Source organism: Lissotriton helveticus, chromosome 10 (assembly GCF_964261635.1).
Source record: "Lissotriton helveticus chromosome 10, aLisHel1.1, whole genome shotgun sequence".
Lineage (NCBI taxonomy): Eukaryota > Metazoa > Chordata > Amphibia > Caudata > Salamandridae > Lissotriton > Lissotriton helveticus.
The window spans coordinates 936,114,684-936,128,515 of NC_136071.1; the positions used below are offsets into that span (position 1 = coordinate 936,114,684).

At 43.1% G+C, this 13,832-nt stretch overlaps 1 protein-coding gene across 1 annotated transcript in view; it reads left to right on the forward strand.

Annotated features, from left to right (window-relative positions):
- The window catches only part of ABCB1 (ATP binding cassette subfamily B member 1), a 562,371-nt gene that overhangs the window by 383,636 nt on the left and 164,903 nt on the right, over nt 1–13,832 (forward strand). The window contains exon 14 of the mRNA XM_078663595.1: nt 8,935–9,105. Coding sequence (XP_078519721.1) covers nt 8,935–9,105 — 171 coding nt within the window. The remainder of the gene's footprint in view (nt 1–8,934; nt 9,106–13,832) is intronic.

Here is a 13,832-nt window from a genome sequence, read left to right on the forward strand (position 1 = left end):
CTCTTGTCTTGGAAAGTGGTCAAGTCTCTGTGGGGTAAACTAAAGTCTGCAGCATCACTGTCTTACAGACTATCCCGTCCATTTATCATTCCTGTTCCTCTATAAAAATCAGAGATAGTTAAGACACAGAAATGCTGATAACCCCTAATCTTCCAATACAGATTATTTTCGTGGCTGAAGTTCTTTTAATGAAATTGGCATTTAGCCAGTATTGCCAAAAGGCTAAAGTCTCACATTCTTAGTTTGAATTTATTTATGTAAGGGTCTTAGAAATAATGAACAAAGAGTTATGGTGCAAGGTTTGCCTATAGACTGTACATAAGGACTTGGCCGATGGTGGGAACCAGAGCGAACTTTTAATACTTCGCAAGCATACCAGACTATAATCTTGTTTGTTCATGGCTTAATAGGTGTAGAGCGGTACAGAGTACCTTGCAAATAGTGGGAAGATGGACCATTATCAATTTCAGTTTCAGATTTTGATGAAAGATTTTAAAAAATTGCACATAATCTGAGGTCAGTAAGAGTGGAGATGGGTGTTTCTTTAGAGTAGGTAAATGTTGTTTGAGGAACCTATTGAAACCAGCTATAACTCCTAACGAAATGGATCAACAAGTTGTGTGCTATTGCGAAACCAATTTAAATGTTCCAGTGGTATAGAATGTATAGTAAAGGTGAAGCAGTGAAGGAACTGAGGTTAGTGGGTGAGCTGGAAGTATGGTTAAATGGTTGATTCAGTGTAAGAAGAGGGCCTGTACTGAGTGGGAATGGAGGAGGGAAACTTTGGAGTGATCACATTTGCTTACAACTAGTACACCTCTGAAAGCTTTGGCTGAATGGAAGGTGCGAGTTTTGAGTAAGTGGTTGTGGGTAGAGGTAGCGAAGGTTGGAAAACAGTTTTCTCCAGATTGTACTCTAAGATCCAGTACCAGTTTGTAGGGAGGGACAGGTGCAACTAAAGATGAATCTAAAAAAAGAAACTTGGGGAGGGAAATAATGTGGCCATATTCTTCAGGCAATGAAATTTCAGACAGTGAATTGCAATGAGTTGGCATTGTATTCATGCTTAGAGGGAGGCAAAGCTGTAATGATTTGGGTTTCATCAGCCAAGGAGTAAGACATTCTTGCACAGGATCTTAGAGGGTCAAGGTGGGGCTTTATTGAGAAATGTGTGGCCCAAGTATAGTGTCTTCAGATGTATCCACTGGTAGATGAGTAGGTATTGAGTTGATGTATTGGTAGGGCTTCTAGACTATGACTAAGACTGGTCACCTAAGGAGAGGGACCGTGAGAGACATTCCAAAGTGATGCCATTCTAGCCTTATTCATCAGGAGTATGTTGGGATTCATGTGGTAGAATCTGGTGAGAGATCCAGACAAACTAGAATGTAGGACAGGTGGTCTGTTGTCTACATTTGATGTAGTTGGAGTTTAATAATGTGTCATTTGTGTTAGCCATATTTATTTAAGTGGAGCAGGTTACTGGCATTGAGATAACGATGACGCCTTTTAAAGACATGGGGGCATATTACCAAGCAATAGCGATAATTATCGCTATTGCTTGGTTAGATACAAAATTTTACCGCTGAGCTGCGGTGATTTTTATCGCAGATAAACCTTGGTATTACCAAGGTTTATCGCAAATGCGATAAAAAAACGCCGCAATGCATAAATATCGCTGAAAAGTCAGCGATATTCATGCATTACCGAGCTAATGCTCTTAGCCATGTTATCCACCTCCCGTTGGATAACATGGCTAAGAACTGCTCAGGGCAGGTGTTAGCTTTTGGAGATATTCGCGCTTAGCGCGAATATCTCCAAAAGTTGGTAATAGGAGATAGCGATGTTAGCGACTGTTTCCAGTCGCTAACATCTTGCCACGCCCACTTTGCATGTCATTAGTGATAAATATCACTGACATGCAAAGTGGGGCCCAAGATGGTCTCTATCTCCTACTAGCTGTCGCTAACTGGTGTTAGCGACTGCTAGGTAATAGGGAGATAATTTTATCTCCGCTTTCTTGGCTTTTAAAGCCAAAAAAGCGGAGATAAACCCCCTTGATAATATGCCCCATGATTTTGCCAACTTTTAAGTTTATGGGAAAAAGAGGAGTAGATAGATTGGTTAGTAGTTAGGAGAGTTTTTATGAGTAACACTGGACCTCTTGAGTATCGTGATGATCACAGCAGAGTTGAAACAGGAATATAGCAATGTAAAGAGATGAGTAAATAGCAATATGTGTGACAGGGTGGAGAGGCTTTCTTTTTAATCTCATATTCTACCCACTGATCCTAACCATGACCCATTCCTCCGTCTTCATTCCACAATGACCAGACACTTCGGTTTTAAGAACATGTCTTTCAAGTTGACTGTTGAAGTCGTTTGGGAGGCTAAACACATATTGACATAACAGAAACATAGTTGTACGTGTGATGTATCAACAGAAAGGCCTGATCCCCTTGCAACAAGAATTCCATTCACTCCACTATTTTGCCTGTTCATTGCTCATCAAGCTAAATTGTCATGGTATCATTTCAAGTTACAAAAGAGCTTTTGTTATATAATAGTTGTGTATCACAGTTTTAAAACAGTTGCTTCACCCGTTGTGAATCTTACCCTTGTCTGCAGTAAAATGTTACATTTATATCAGGGTCTGTGCAGAGGACAGTACCAACAGCTTATCTGAAATTGCCTAGGTTCATAAGGAGAACTCTCCATCAGTTTGTTGGCAAATACCACACACAGCCCTCTGTTGAATGTCCTCGCCGCCTGGGTCGTTCCATTGCTTTTGCACTTGAGGTGACCTGGTCTAAGTCTGCTTAGCATGCGAATGTCAGATTTCAACTTCTTCATGCTCAAATAAAAGCCATAAGCTCTAAGAAAGGGGCAGAAACAAATGCTATAAATAACCCTTTCCAAGGTAGTGATTTGTCCATTAGATGATTTCTGAGCTTCCCAGGCCAAGATGTTGCAGTATTTTCCTATGATGTCAGTTGGTATTCAACAGCATATATAAGGGAGGGTTCATGGGAGACCTGATTTTTCTTCACTATCTTTACACCTTGGTACTATTTTTGCCCCTGAGTTTTTGCTTTAAGCAGAATTGACCGTTTACCTTATGGATTATTTTCTCTGCAGTCTGTCTCGTTTCTCTCCCTCGAGGTCAGGAAGAGTTTGGTACCTTGCTCTCAATCCATATCTTTATCTTCAAACAAGAATTGCAAGATGACCGCGGAGGTTTTCTCCTCGTCATGAGTCTTTCCTCTTAACCGTGGCCCTCTAAAGGAGACACCTCACCCCTTTCATGCATATCATTCCGGGAAGGGTGGCACAGTGGCCACTGGGAGAAGTCAACTTTTCCTTGGGCAGTCTAGAAGACTATCAACAGACCTTTTCTCTCTCCAGTCCTTGACAAAATTATGTTCAAGAATACATAGCAAGACCCCCACTGAACACATTTATCTGTTAAAATGTTTTTTCTTGTGGTTTTTATGTAAAAAGAAACAAACTTCAAATACACGCTCCATATAGATTTCAAATTGTGAAGCAAATGTGGTTTGTACAAACAACTCTTAACTTCATTCTGTAGTTTCTTTTTAGTTTCATCTCATTTAATTTTGCAGTTATTGAAATCTCTTGCATTTAACTCTTTCCCGCATTGTAGGGAGAGAAGCATAGCAAGTCATACAGGCATAGAGAGATTTACACTTCTGTTTATAAAGAGATGAACCCCTTAAGAATTCTAAAAATGATTTGTTGATATTCGTAAAAACTACGTTGATAGCAACATTGAAAATGATGCACGCATATGTGGGGCTTCTTTGTTTCTGATATGACCAACTGCAGAACCTATATCTTAAAGGAATAGATTCCATTCCACAAGAGTTAAGGCAGTCATCACTGCCTATAGCTCAAACATTCCAGGAATCTACACGGCAGGAGCCTGGTACACGTATATCTTCAAAAGCTATTATGTAGATAGTGGCTGAAACATAACAAACATATTACCAACAGCATGGCACACCATAATAATTCCAAGCATTACCCCAGATTGGGCAGCCATACCACAGAAGGATTCTAATTTACCAAAGCTGAATACAGATAGTGACTGTAAATTGTATTGGCACTTATCCCATGCCCTTTTGGTACCTTAAACACCAATGTACCTGCTTTTCAGTTCCAGATTACTGAATAGGCACAGTAGGCACCGGCCTATGGGCCCCACTACTGTGTGGGGCCCGCACAACAGATCACAATTACATTGTTGGTTGGTAAAATTAAAAATGTGTTGGGAAATAATTTGGGAATGGGCACCGACATTTTGGCTGCCAAGGGCCCTTCACAGGGTTTAATCCTGCTCTGCTGCTTTTCTGTCCACAGCCGCTAATAGAAACCCATGGCAACAACTTGAAGACATTCCAAGGTCACCAAATAAAGTGCTTGTTTTCTAAAGTGCAGGTCAATGACTCGAGACAATTCCTAATCCCACAGCAGTCCATGAATGTTAAAAGCATACGAGCTATACATAATCAATTGGTAGTGCAGGTTTCCTTTCCCATCTACCCATCAATTGTTACAGCAGTTATACTGATAGTAAATTTTCCAGAGGCAGTAATAGTGCTTCTTTAGTTATGCTTAGGTCAACGTTTCCATTGAAAAATCATTTTTTGTTTTCTTAATAATTTTGTGGCCATTCGAAGAATTTATATGAAAAGAGTACATCAACTTTGGGCTCTTAGTGGCAGGTTCTGTGCATATCCTTCAAGTGTGGGGGGAGGGGCAAAAATGGGGCTCCTAAAAGTGTTATTTCACATGTTAACTCCCATTGGATCGCTCTGCTCCTTTATACTAGAATGGAATTACACCCAACTTTGCATGTGGAGAGAGAGGGGATGTGGCCTAACGGCAAGAGCGGCTGACTTTGAAGCTGGGGAACCATGTTCAGGTCTCACGGGAGTATCAAACATTCTGTGATTCTGGTGAAATCGCCTAATCTCCCTGTGCCTTAAAAAAAAAAAAAGAAAAATGATGTGTCCCTCTGTGATGCAACTGGTGCTCATGTAAAGCACTCTGAGACCGGACGCTGAGCGGATGGGGCTTGGTCCCTTCTTCAGAGCATACACGAAGCTCACATCCACGGTGAAACTGTGAAAATATATTTAATCGCCTCTTCCAATAGAGAGGGGCACCTCTCTATTGGAACACCCCTGCTGTTCACGATGCCAATGGAGCCTCTAGCAGTACGACTGCACCAGGAGGGACAGAGCTGGGGCATCCCAATAGCAGTCATCACGCATAGTGTGTCCTTATATGCAGATGACCTCCTGCCGTATATACGAGATATCACAGCAGATCTCAGCCCCATCTGGACCACACTCACGGAATTTGCGGACACGTCAGGCCTGAAAGTTAACTGGGCGAAATCTACCATATTCCCGCTGAGCTCGAACCTTCCTCCCATTGAGATACACGCGGGCAGCTCAAGAATAGTATGGGGTGAACAAGCCCCATGCTATCTTGCTATCAGGCTCTACCATTCCCCCTCGTACCTATTTGAGGGCAATCATCGCAGAGCTCTGGCTAGTACCAGAACCTTGGTAAAATTCTACTTGAATTTACCCCTAGCCCCTATTGGCAAGATAGCACTGGCAAAAATGATCCTGGTGCCACAATTCCTCTATCACTTAGCCAAAATTCCAGTCATTCCTCCTCGCTCCTTCCTCCGTGAACTAGATGCTTTGTTATGTTTCCTAATTTGGGGAAACGGTTGCCGCAGAGTAGCCGTACCAAAACTGCAGCTCACAACAGATCAATGGGGACTGGGAGCCCCTTCCTTCGTGGCCTATTTCCTCTCGGGGCATCTTAAATGGCTATCTGGATGGACGACAGGGCAACACCTGGAAGAGACTGCCTGTGAAGAGGGCCTAATAACTGCGTAGGCTCTCTGCTGGCTTATGCTCCCGGGCGGCCGCCCAGTATCAACGCACGCCATATAGGTGGCCGTAGCACTGGCTTGCACTCAGCGCCTCCACCGCATGTCAGACTTAATCCCAATGCACCTCCCTGCTCCCCCTAGCCGGTTTACCCTCACTGATGGGCAGTACTCAGCCTCGTCGCTCCAAGTCTGGACAAATCTCTTGGTTCTTGAGGTGGGATGCCTGTTTGCGGAGGGCCAGCTCCTCCCATTCAGCCAGCTAGCGGAAGAGACTGGCCTCCCCTGGGGCAAATCCTTCTGCCCAGACAGATAGTGCTCAGCTGCCGAAACCAATGGAACCTCTCTGAGGGGGATCCTGTCGGAAATTCTCCTCATGGGCACAGGTAGGTACTTAATCACCTGGCTCTATGAAGCCATCCGTGACCTCGCCACCACTACACTCACCATATTTTGACAGAAGTGGGAAGAGGAATTGGGGCATCCACTGCATGACAAAGAATGGGAACAAGTGTTAGAGTACCCGAATAAAGTATCTTGAAATGCCAGGTTCAAGAATATACAGTTCTATATATTGCACCAGGTATACCTAACATCGGCACGGCACCAAAGGTACTACCTCGGAACACACTTATTAATTCCGAGGTGCCAGTCTACGGATGCTACTTTCAAACACATGTTTTGGCAATGCCCTATGATACAGCCTTATTGGCAGACGATTCACGACTCACTAAGGGACATAGCGGTACTCGCTGACATAAACACTTGTGAGGCCAGTGGGATCGGAGTATTCCGCAGGCAAATGACTCATAAAGCACAAACCCGATTTGCATCCCTGGCCCTCCTGTTAGGGAAGAGAGTACTTGCTATGCATTGGCGGGATCCGGAGGGGCCCCCGATAGCGGGATGGACGCGGCGTTGGGTAATTGGAGTTCGGCAGAGGAACACACAACAAGGCAGCGAGAGGTATATCCATGGACTGCGACAACATATTACACCAATTCCAACACCAGGTCACAAACACCCCACGTTCACTGGCAGCGGATGCCTCAAGGCACGTCGCAAGGTCCGAACCATCTAAGAATCCCCAGGCATACCCAGACACCAATGGGACCCCCATACCCAGTACCCCATCAGGTAGTTAGCATTTACACATCACCCAGCTCCACAAGCGCCACTGTGCAGACTCCCCCTAATGTATTCATGACAATATAACCCTGATGGTCTTCGGTGGATGGCACACAACATCACCTCCCCTACCCCTGGTCACTGCCTTTAACCGAAACATGACAACTTTTAGACTGGACCCCGGGCACATCTATATATACACACACACAAACTGTTGTGTAGTTTCCACTTTCCAGTAGAAACTGCCCATTTGTTGGGCATGATAAACGTTTGGATGGTGTCAGACTGATTCTGAGCAGCCCCTCACGATGTGTTATCCTATAGACCAGCTAGCTCACAGTGCCATCTTAAGCACCTCTAAATCTAGACAGGTAGCCAATGGCTTGGGAAACCACAGGACATGACAACCCTGATCCCCCCCAGGAATCTTGGTAACAGATGTAGAACCCCTACGCTCAGTCACTCGTGCTCTCTCAGAGAAATATACAAGGAATACATAGAGGGGCGTTTTCAATATTTGTTGAACTATTCTGATTCTTGTATAGATTTTATGCGCTGCAATGATCAATAGACAGAAGCATCTTTATGTGATTAGCAGTATAAGGGCAGTGAACAGAATTAATAGTTCAACCATCATGCTAGAACAATATATGTATGCGAGCATATAAGAACTAGGTATAGCGTAGTACTATGAGTTCCCTAACCTAGTTGTCTAGGGTGTTTGTGTGTTCTGCCAAGAATCCACTATCGGGTGATCCAACCCCCATTACCTGAAGGGAAAGTATGTAGGTCCCCGCCTTGGTCACAGGTTGGACATCCCTACTCACAGAGGGAACAGCAATCAGCTGGGCTGAGATTTCAGCGTGCAGCTACCTTGCAATAACAGCAAGTGCCCCTCTGCCGAAACCCGGAAATGCTTGTTTATTTATAACCAAAAGCTTCCTTGCTCCCGAGTCAAGACCTCAGCCAGGCTGACATTGTTAATGATCTATTGAGTGCTGCGTTGCCTCATGGATGAATAACACACAACCACATTTACACAATGTATGTTAAGGCCTTGTACAAGATGTTCAAGGTGTTATGATAATGTTCCTACAAAGTGGCATTTGTAAGTAATTTAGTTTCAGAGAAAGTAGTCAGGCACTGTCATGCATGCAAATGTGTGTCAAAAGTCATTGTGTGGAAGAGAGGACAACTTAAGAAACTTGTGCATGTTAAAATGGCAGTATTTCTCCACGGGGTTAACTGAGTGATGTGACAAAACTGCTATGTGGACTGTAGGGCTGCAGTCAGATTGGACAGAAGTCCTGCGGATTCCATTTAATTTCTAGAATCTGCATTGCTAAAAAGTGTGTTCCAGATAGTGCACTTGTATTTTCCTTATGTTACTTCCTGTAATTTGAAAAAGTAGATTAATGGGCGGGGGAGTTGTATATTCCGAACTTTACTTTTCTGTCATTATTGAGCCATGAAATGTTTTGATGTACCCTAACACCATGCTCTCCTCCCTGTGCAACTTTGAGTTAGTTGTATATGGAGGTGAAGAGGGCAGTGAATGTTTGGTTTGCTCTAGATAACTCTGTTAATTGAATGAGTTTTGGTCTGTTATTGTCTTATGCCACATAAACGTTTAATATATATACTTAAGTGTGCTGTTTTGCACCTGAAAAATAATGGGATTTATTACATGGTTATTGGTCATTTGCTTGTTGACGCACACCAACAATTGGTTACTTCATGGGCCACCATTCACCTTCAGCATTAAACTATACTAGATTAAAGCACCAGTGGAAATAAATTCCCTACAAAATAGCTGCAGCATCTTCCAGCAAACAGACCTTGCCAATACTAAAATACTGTGGTTATCGTTACAGAAATTTGACACCTTGGTAGGAAGCCGAGGAACCCAACTGAGTGGAGGACAGAAGCAGAGAATCGCCATTGCCCGGGCACTAGTTCGCAGACCAAAGATACTTCTGCTGGATGAAGCCACCTCTGCCTTGGACACAGAAAGTGAAGCAGTTGTGCAAGCGGCACTGGACAAGGTTGCTATTTTTGCATTACTTGAACCAATATTTTATTGCATTAGTGTTGCTGCAGCATGAGGCTTCATGTAAAAAAACGTTGATCTCTTTAGCTAAGTAATCAAGAAGAGCTGTCCCTTTATAGTTACATTTTTCTAGTGATCTGCGAAGGGTAGCATTATTCTTAAGAGTGAACACGGCAAAGATGTTTTAATAATGTGCTATTATTTAATTTCCTGGATCTTGCCAGGTCAGCACCTAGAAAGAAAAGCTCAGGAGGTGGGGTACAAATCCCTATTAAGCCCCTTGATGCCCCCAAAAAAATGTTTGGCCGAATAATACATTGTGACCTGTGGGTATAACAGAAGGCAGCAGAAGCTTGTTTGTTCCTTTCTGTGATACTGATAGCACTGGTGCACATGTAGCACTAGCACTATTATGAGAGGGTATTCGTGTGGAAAATGACTAAAATTAGGTATATATAAGCGGCGTTCATTTCTGTTCACCACAGCCACTGTTGAAAGTAAAGTGAAAATCGTGAAACAGTGGCCACGCAATCTTGTCCCTTTTATGCCCCTTCATGTACGAAAGTAGCAGCCATTTTGTGTGCCTTGGCCTCTCTGCCCACTGCCAATAGCCTGCACGTCTCACTCCCCGGCCTCGCAAGCTTCCCCCGCGCCCTGCCAGCCCCCATCTCTCCTGCCTGGGCCATAAATACACCTCCAGCGCGACCCTGCCTCAGAGCCACATCCCGTGCTGAACCCCCACACTCCTTTCATCTCACTCCTTTTGATAACCTCTTCCTCCCTGCCCGATTGTCCGGCCTGATCCCAGGCCATCACCTAGCCCAACAGATGCAGTTTATTGCCCCCTACAGTAAGACCTCGCCTCACGTCAAAGGAGCGGGGTTAATCAATACCTTCACACCTCTAGATCCGACCGATCGCCCCCTTTCCCGTTCCCAACGGAATGTCCAGCTGCGCTATAACCACCACATGCTGAGATCGGGGTGGGAACTCTACTGTAGATATGTGTGGGAACGGGCCTGGACCGGGGATTCCGAGGATGTCTTTTCTGTCCTTCAAAGAACCATTACGGATGCACTGCATGTAATAAAGCCATAAACCTGTGTATAAGAGGCCAGGCCTCAGAGAGGCGGCGAGAGCACCTCGAGAAGATACCCTGTTGTCTGATTTGACGTGTTCTGCTCTGTCGGAATAAACTCCGGTTTCCTGCCTTCCTGTCTCCAGCGCCTGCCTCTTTGTTTGGTAATCTCGAATGGTATGAGAGGCGGCTAACGCCGGTCAAATACTGAAGGGTTCTTGGTCGAATTCGGCCCTACCTTTTCACATTCGCTGATTTGCATGGGGGAATCACTTTGCCTCTGCCCCCGTGCCATACTATGGACATGGGAGCAGAGGCAAATATGCCCTTAGAAGGCGCACTGAAAGTGCGGCACCCAAAGGTGCCACACTTCCAGTGGGCCTCCAAAGGCAGCCCTCTGGAGGGGAGAAAATGGGTCCTCTGGACCACTCAGACATCCCCTGCGGGTGGGTGCAGTCACTCACTGTATTGGCATGCAGCGGGATCTCTCACCCGTCTTCAAAGTGCAGGCAGCATACCTACTGCACGGTGAAACACGGAGTGGCTTTAAAACAACTGCTGGGTATTTCACTTGATTTATTGTCCGAAGGGCAGCCCGAGTTTACAGCTACCTTGGGGACAGCACATTGTTTTTAATATGGCGCATTGTCTCTCTTTTGCAACAGCACACCTTTTGAAAGGTGCGCCATTGCGCAAACCGTGAAAGTGCGCCCTATACATAATGCAGCCCCAGATCTGATTACCTTTATGCCACCTGCTTTCTTTAGAGCCCAGTTTTAACTTACAACTAAGTTGAGTGAAACTGTACTTTTAACTTGTGGTTTGCTGAATAGCATATGTTAATATTTTGCCGAATACCAAATTATCATGTATTCGGCTATGGCAGTGCATGGAGGTAAATTGTTTGTATTCAGTATCTGAAGATCTGGACACTTATGAACACTGGTTAACACCTTCACATTTGGGTTCCAAACTTTATTATGTTGTGCATGTTTGCAGTAATGCAATATGGGTATCTAAAACATTAAAACTAGTAATAAAAATACATTGTCATAGAACAACATTGGAATTCCTTTTATAGAATAATAATAAATCATTTTTCATATAGTGCTTGATATTACAGTTTTGCAGTTACATTGTGGTGTTAGTAACATGTCATTAGTAGCGAATCTGTGGTAAAAACCTTTTGAACGATAAATGGAGGTGTGTTAGACACGTTCAGCGTGGCTGGGCTGTCAGTAATGTCCCTCATAATGTCACATGTGATGTCATCAATGAAATATGTAATTTCATTTGTGAACCCTTTTGAGGTCATGAACAATTCATTAGGTGAGAGTTATGGTTATGGAGCAATGACAGACATTCCCAGAAATATGTCTGTTTCATTAACATAAAGATCCTTGAAGTCTTTTTTACTTTTTTTTGTATATTTCGGGGATTTGTAATCCTTTACTTCCTCCAGGTCATGCCCTGTGAGTACAGGACACAGCATGGCTGTACGCATGCCCTGTCCAAAATATCCAAGCCTTAAGTTCTTGGAGGCTCTCCTCTGCAGCTACTGGGCACAGGACAAGTTTGTTGGCCAAGAAGCATCCTGTACATCTACAGTACCAAACACTGCACTATCCACTGGCCTCCAGCCAGTATTTCTAGAATTCTTTCTCCCTAAAAGCTCCCTAAATTGAGCGCTTGCATCTCTCTTTTTTTCAGAATGTATGGCAAATTTATCAGACAATGCCAAAAGTTTATGTGATCAAAATCGTTTTATTTATTAATGATATTAACATAAAAATATTGAAACCCTACAGTTAAAGGGGTATTGTGGCCAATATAAAACCTAAACGCCACTGAAATTGGTTAGTCATGGTTAAGCTGCATAAGTACAATGCAGTAGTCATGACTGTTCAAATGGCATTACAAATATCATCACAAATTACTATACCCCTGGCATAATTTGTGTCATCACGTAAGGTACAGCCAGAATATAATCAATTACACCTCTAAGATTGCATCCCATCCCCCATTGTATGGAGTTGAAGGGCTACGTTTTTTGTCACAGCCAACAGATGTCATCAAAGAACAAACGGTTGTCCTCCTACAGCTCCACTGAGAGTTCACAGATGCCATTCTATAGATTGTTAGGTGAAAGGTAGCAGTTCTAATGACAGTCAGTAGATATTCTCACTGAGATTACAATGAGATGGTAGAATGCGGTTGCATAGACAGTTAACAGACACACTCCAATAGATTATAACAGATGGCCTTGTCATGCAGCTTATACTTTCTTAGTAAAACTGTGAGTTTGTTGGACAACATAAATGTCAAAACTGTTCTGGTCTCTGCACACCATCAGGATATGTTGGCCTCTGTCCTGGCTGGTTTACAGTGTACCATTTGCACCCCTAACCTAGCAAGGTAACAGGTGGTATGTGCAACCTCAGAGAATTATAGAAAAAAATTAGAGGGGCCCCTCACACCAAGGGAACAGGGCACTACAAATCAGTAGAATAAAAAACTCCCATTGGAACTAATGTGTCACACAATAGAATTGATCAATCAACCACGCCACTTAGACAATTAATTCTCCTCACCTCCAATTGGGGTTCTGCCGTTTTTAATACATACCACCAAGGAAGAAGTTTACATCAAGATTTAATATAAATAAAAGCACATGTAAGTACCCAACTTATATGTCATAACCCCATAGTACATGCATGAAAACTATATTGGTTAAAAACAATATCATCAGTTAAAAAAGAATCCCTTTTCAACGCCCCCCCCAAGCAATGTCGGCACAACAAGTCACACAAAGACAAAAAGTGTAAAAATGCACAAAATAATAATCAAATGGGAGCACCCACCCTTAGAGACAGTGTTTCTAGATCTGTTACAAATTCTGATCCGTTATTGCTTATCAAGCATTAGTCCTGTCTCCTGAAAAACAAAGGCAGCAGTTCAACTGACAGATAGCAAATATTTCATAGACAACATTGGCTACTATTATAGTGACCATTAACCTTTTCACTGACAGCAAACAAATGTCCTTATTTAAATATTTTCGAGGTTAAAGGCTGCAATATTGCAGTAAGCATCTTGATGCATTTCCTAATTAGTATAGAGAGAAGGAGAAAAACTCAAATGTTGCATCTTCTATGGAAATTCCTAAAATGCAAAAAAGAGAATTAAAAAAGTGGTATTCGAAATTAATGTCCAGTGAGTGATGTGGAGAGTGCTGTTGGGCCACGATCATTATCAGTGGTCCCATTCCCTGGGCCTAATATATTTTTATTGAATGCAGGAGGACAATCTGATGCCATTGCAGAGGAGATTATTTTACAAGTTGTAATAAATGGAATAAAGTATTCCCCACTGTACAATATAAGGATATTGCAAGTCACTAAGGAATTAAATGATCATATATAAGAACAAGGACAAAGGCAGAGTTCTTTTATAATGTCACAGAACTCCAAAATCTACTTTTATTGAAAGGCACAGAACAGTGTATTCCTTAAATACATAGTCACATCATCATCTTCCCACAAACCACATAATTCCTTGGTGTATTGCTGTCATGTTCATTGCGGATGTGAGGAATAAAAGCAGAATCTGTACGGCAAAATGAAACATACTAAAAATCAGTTGGT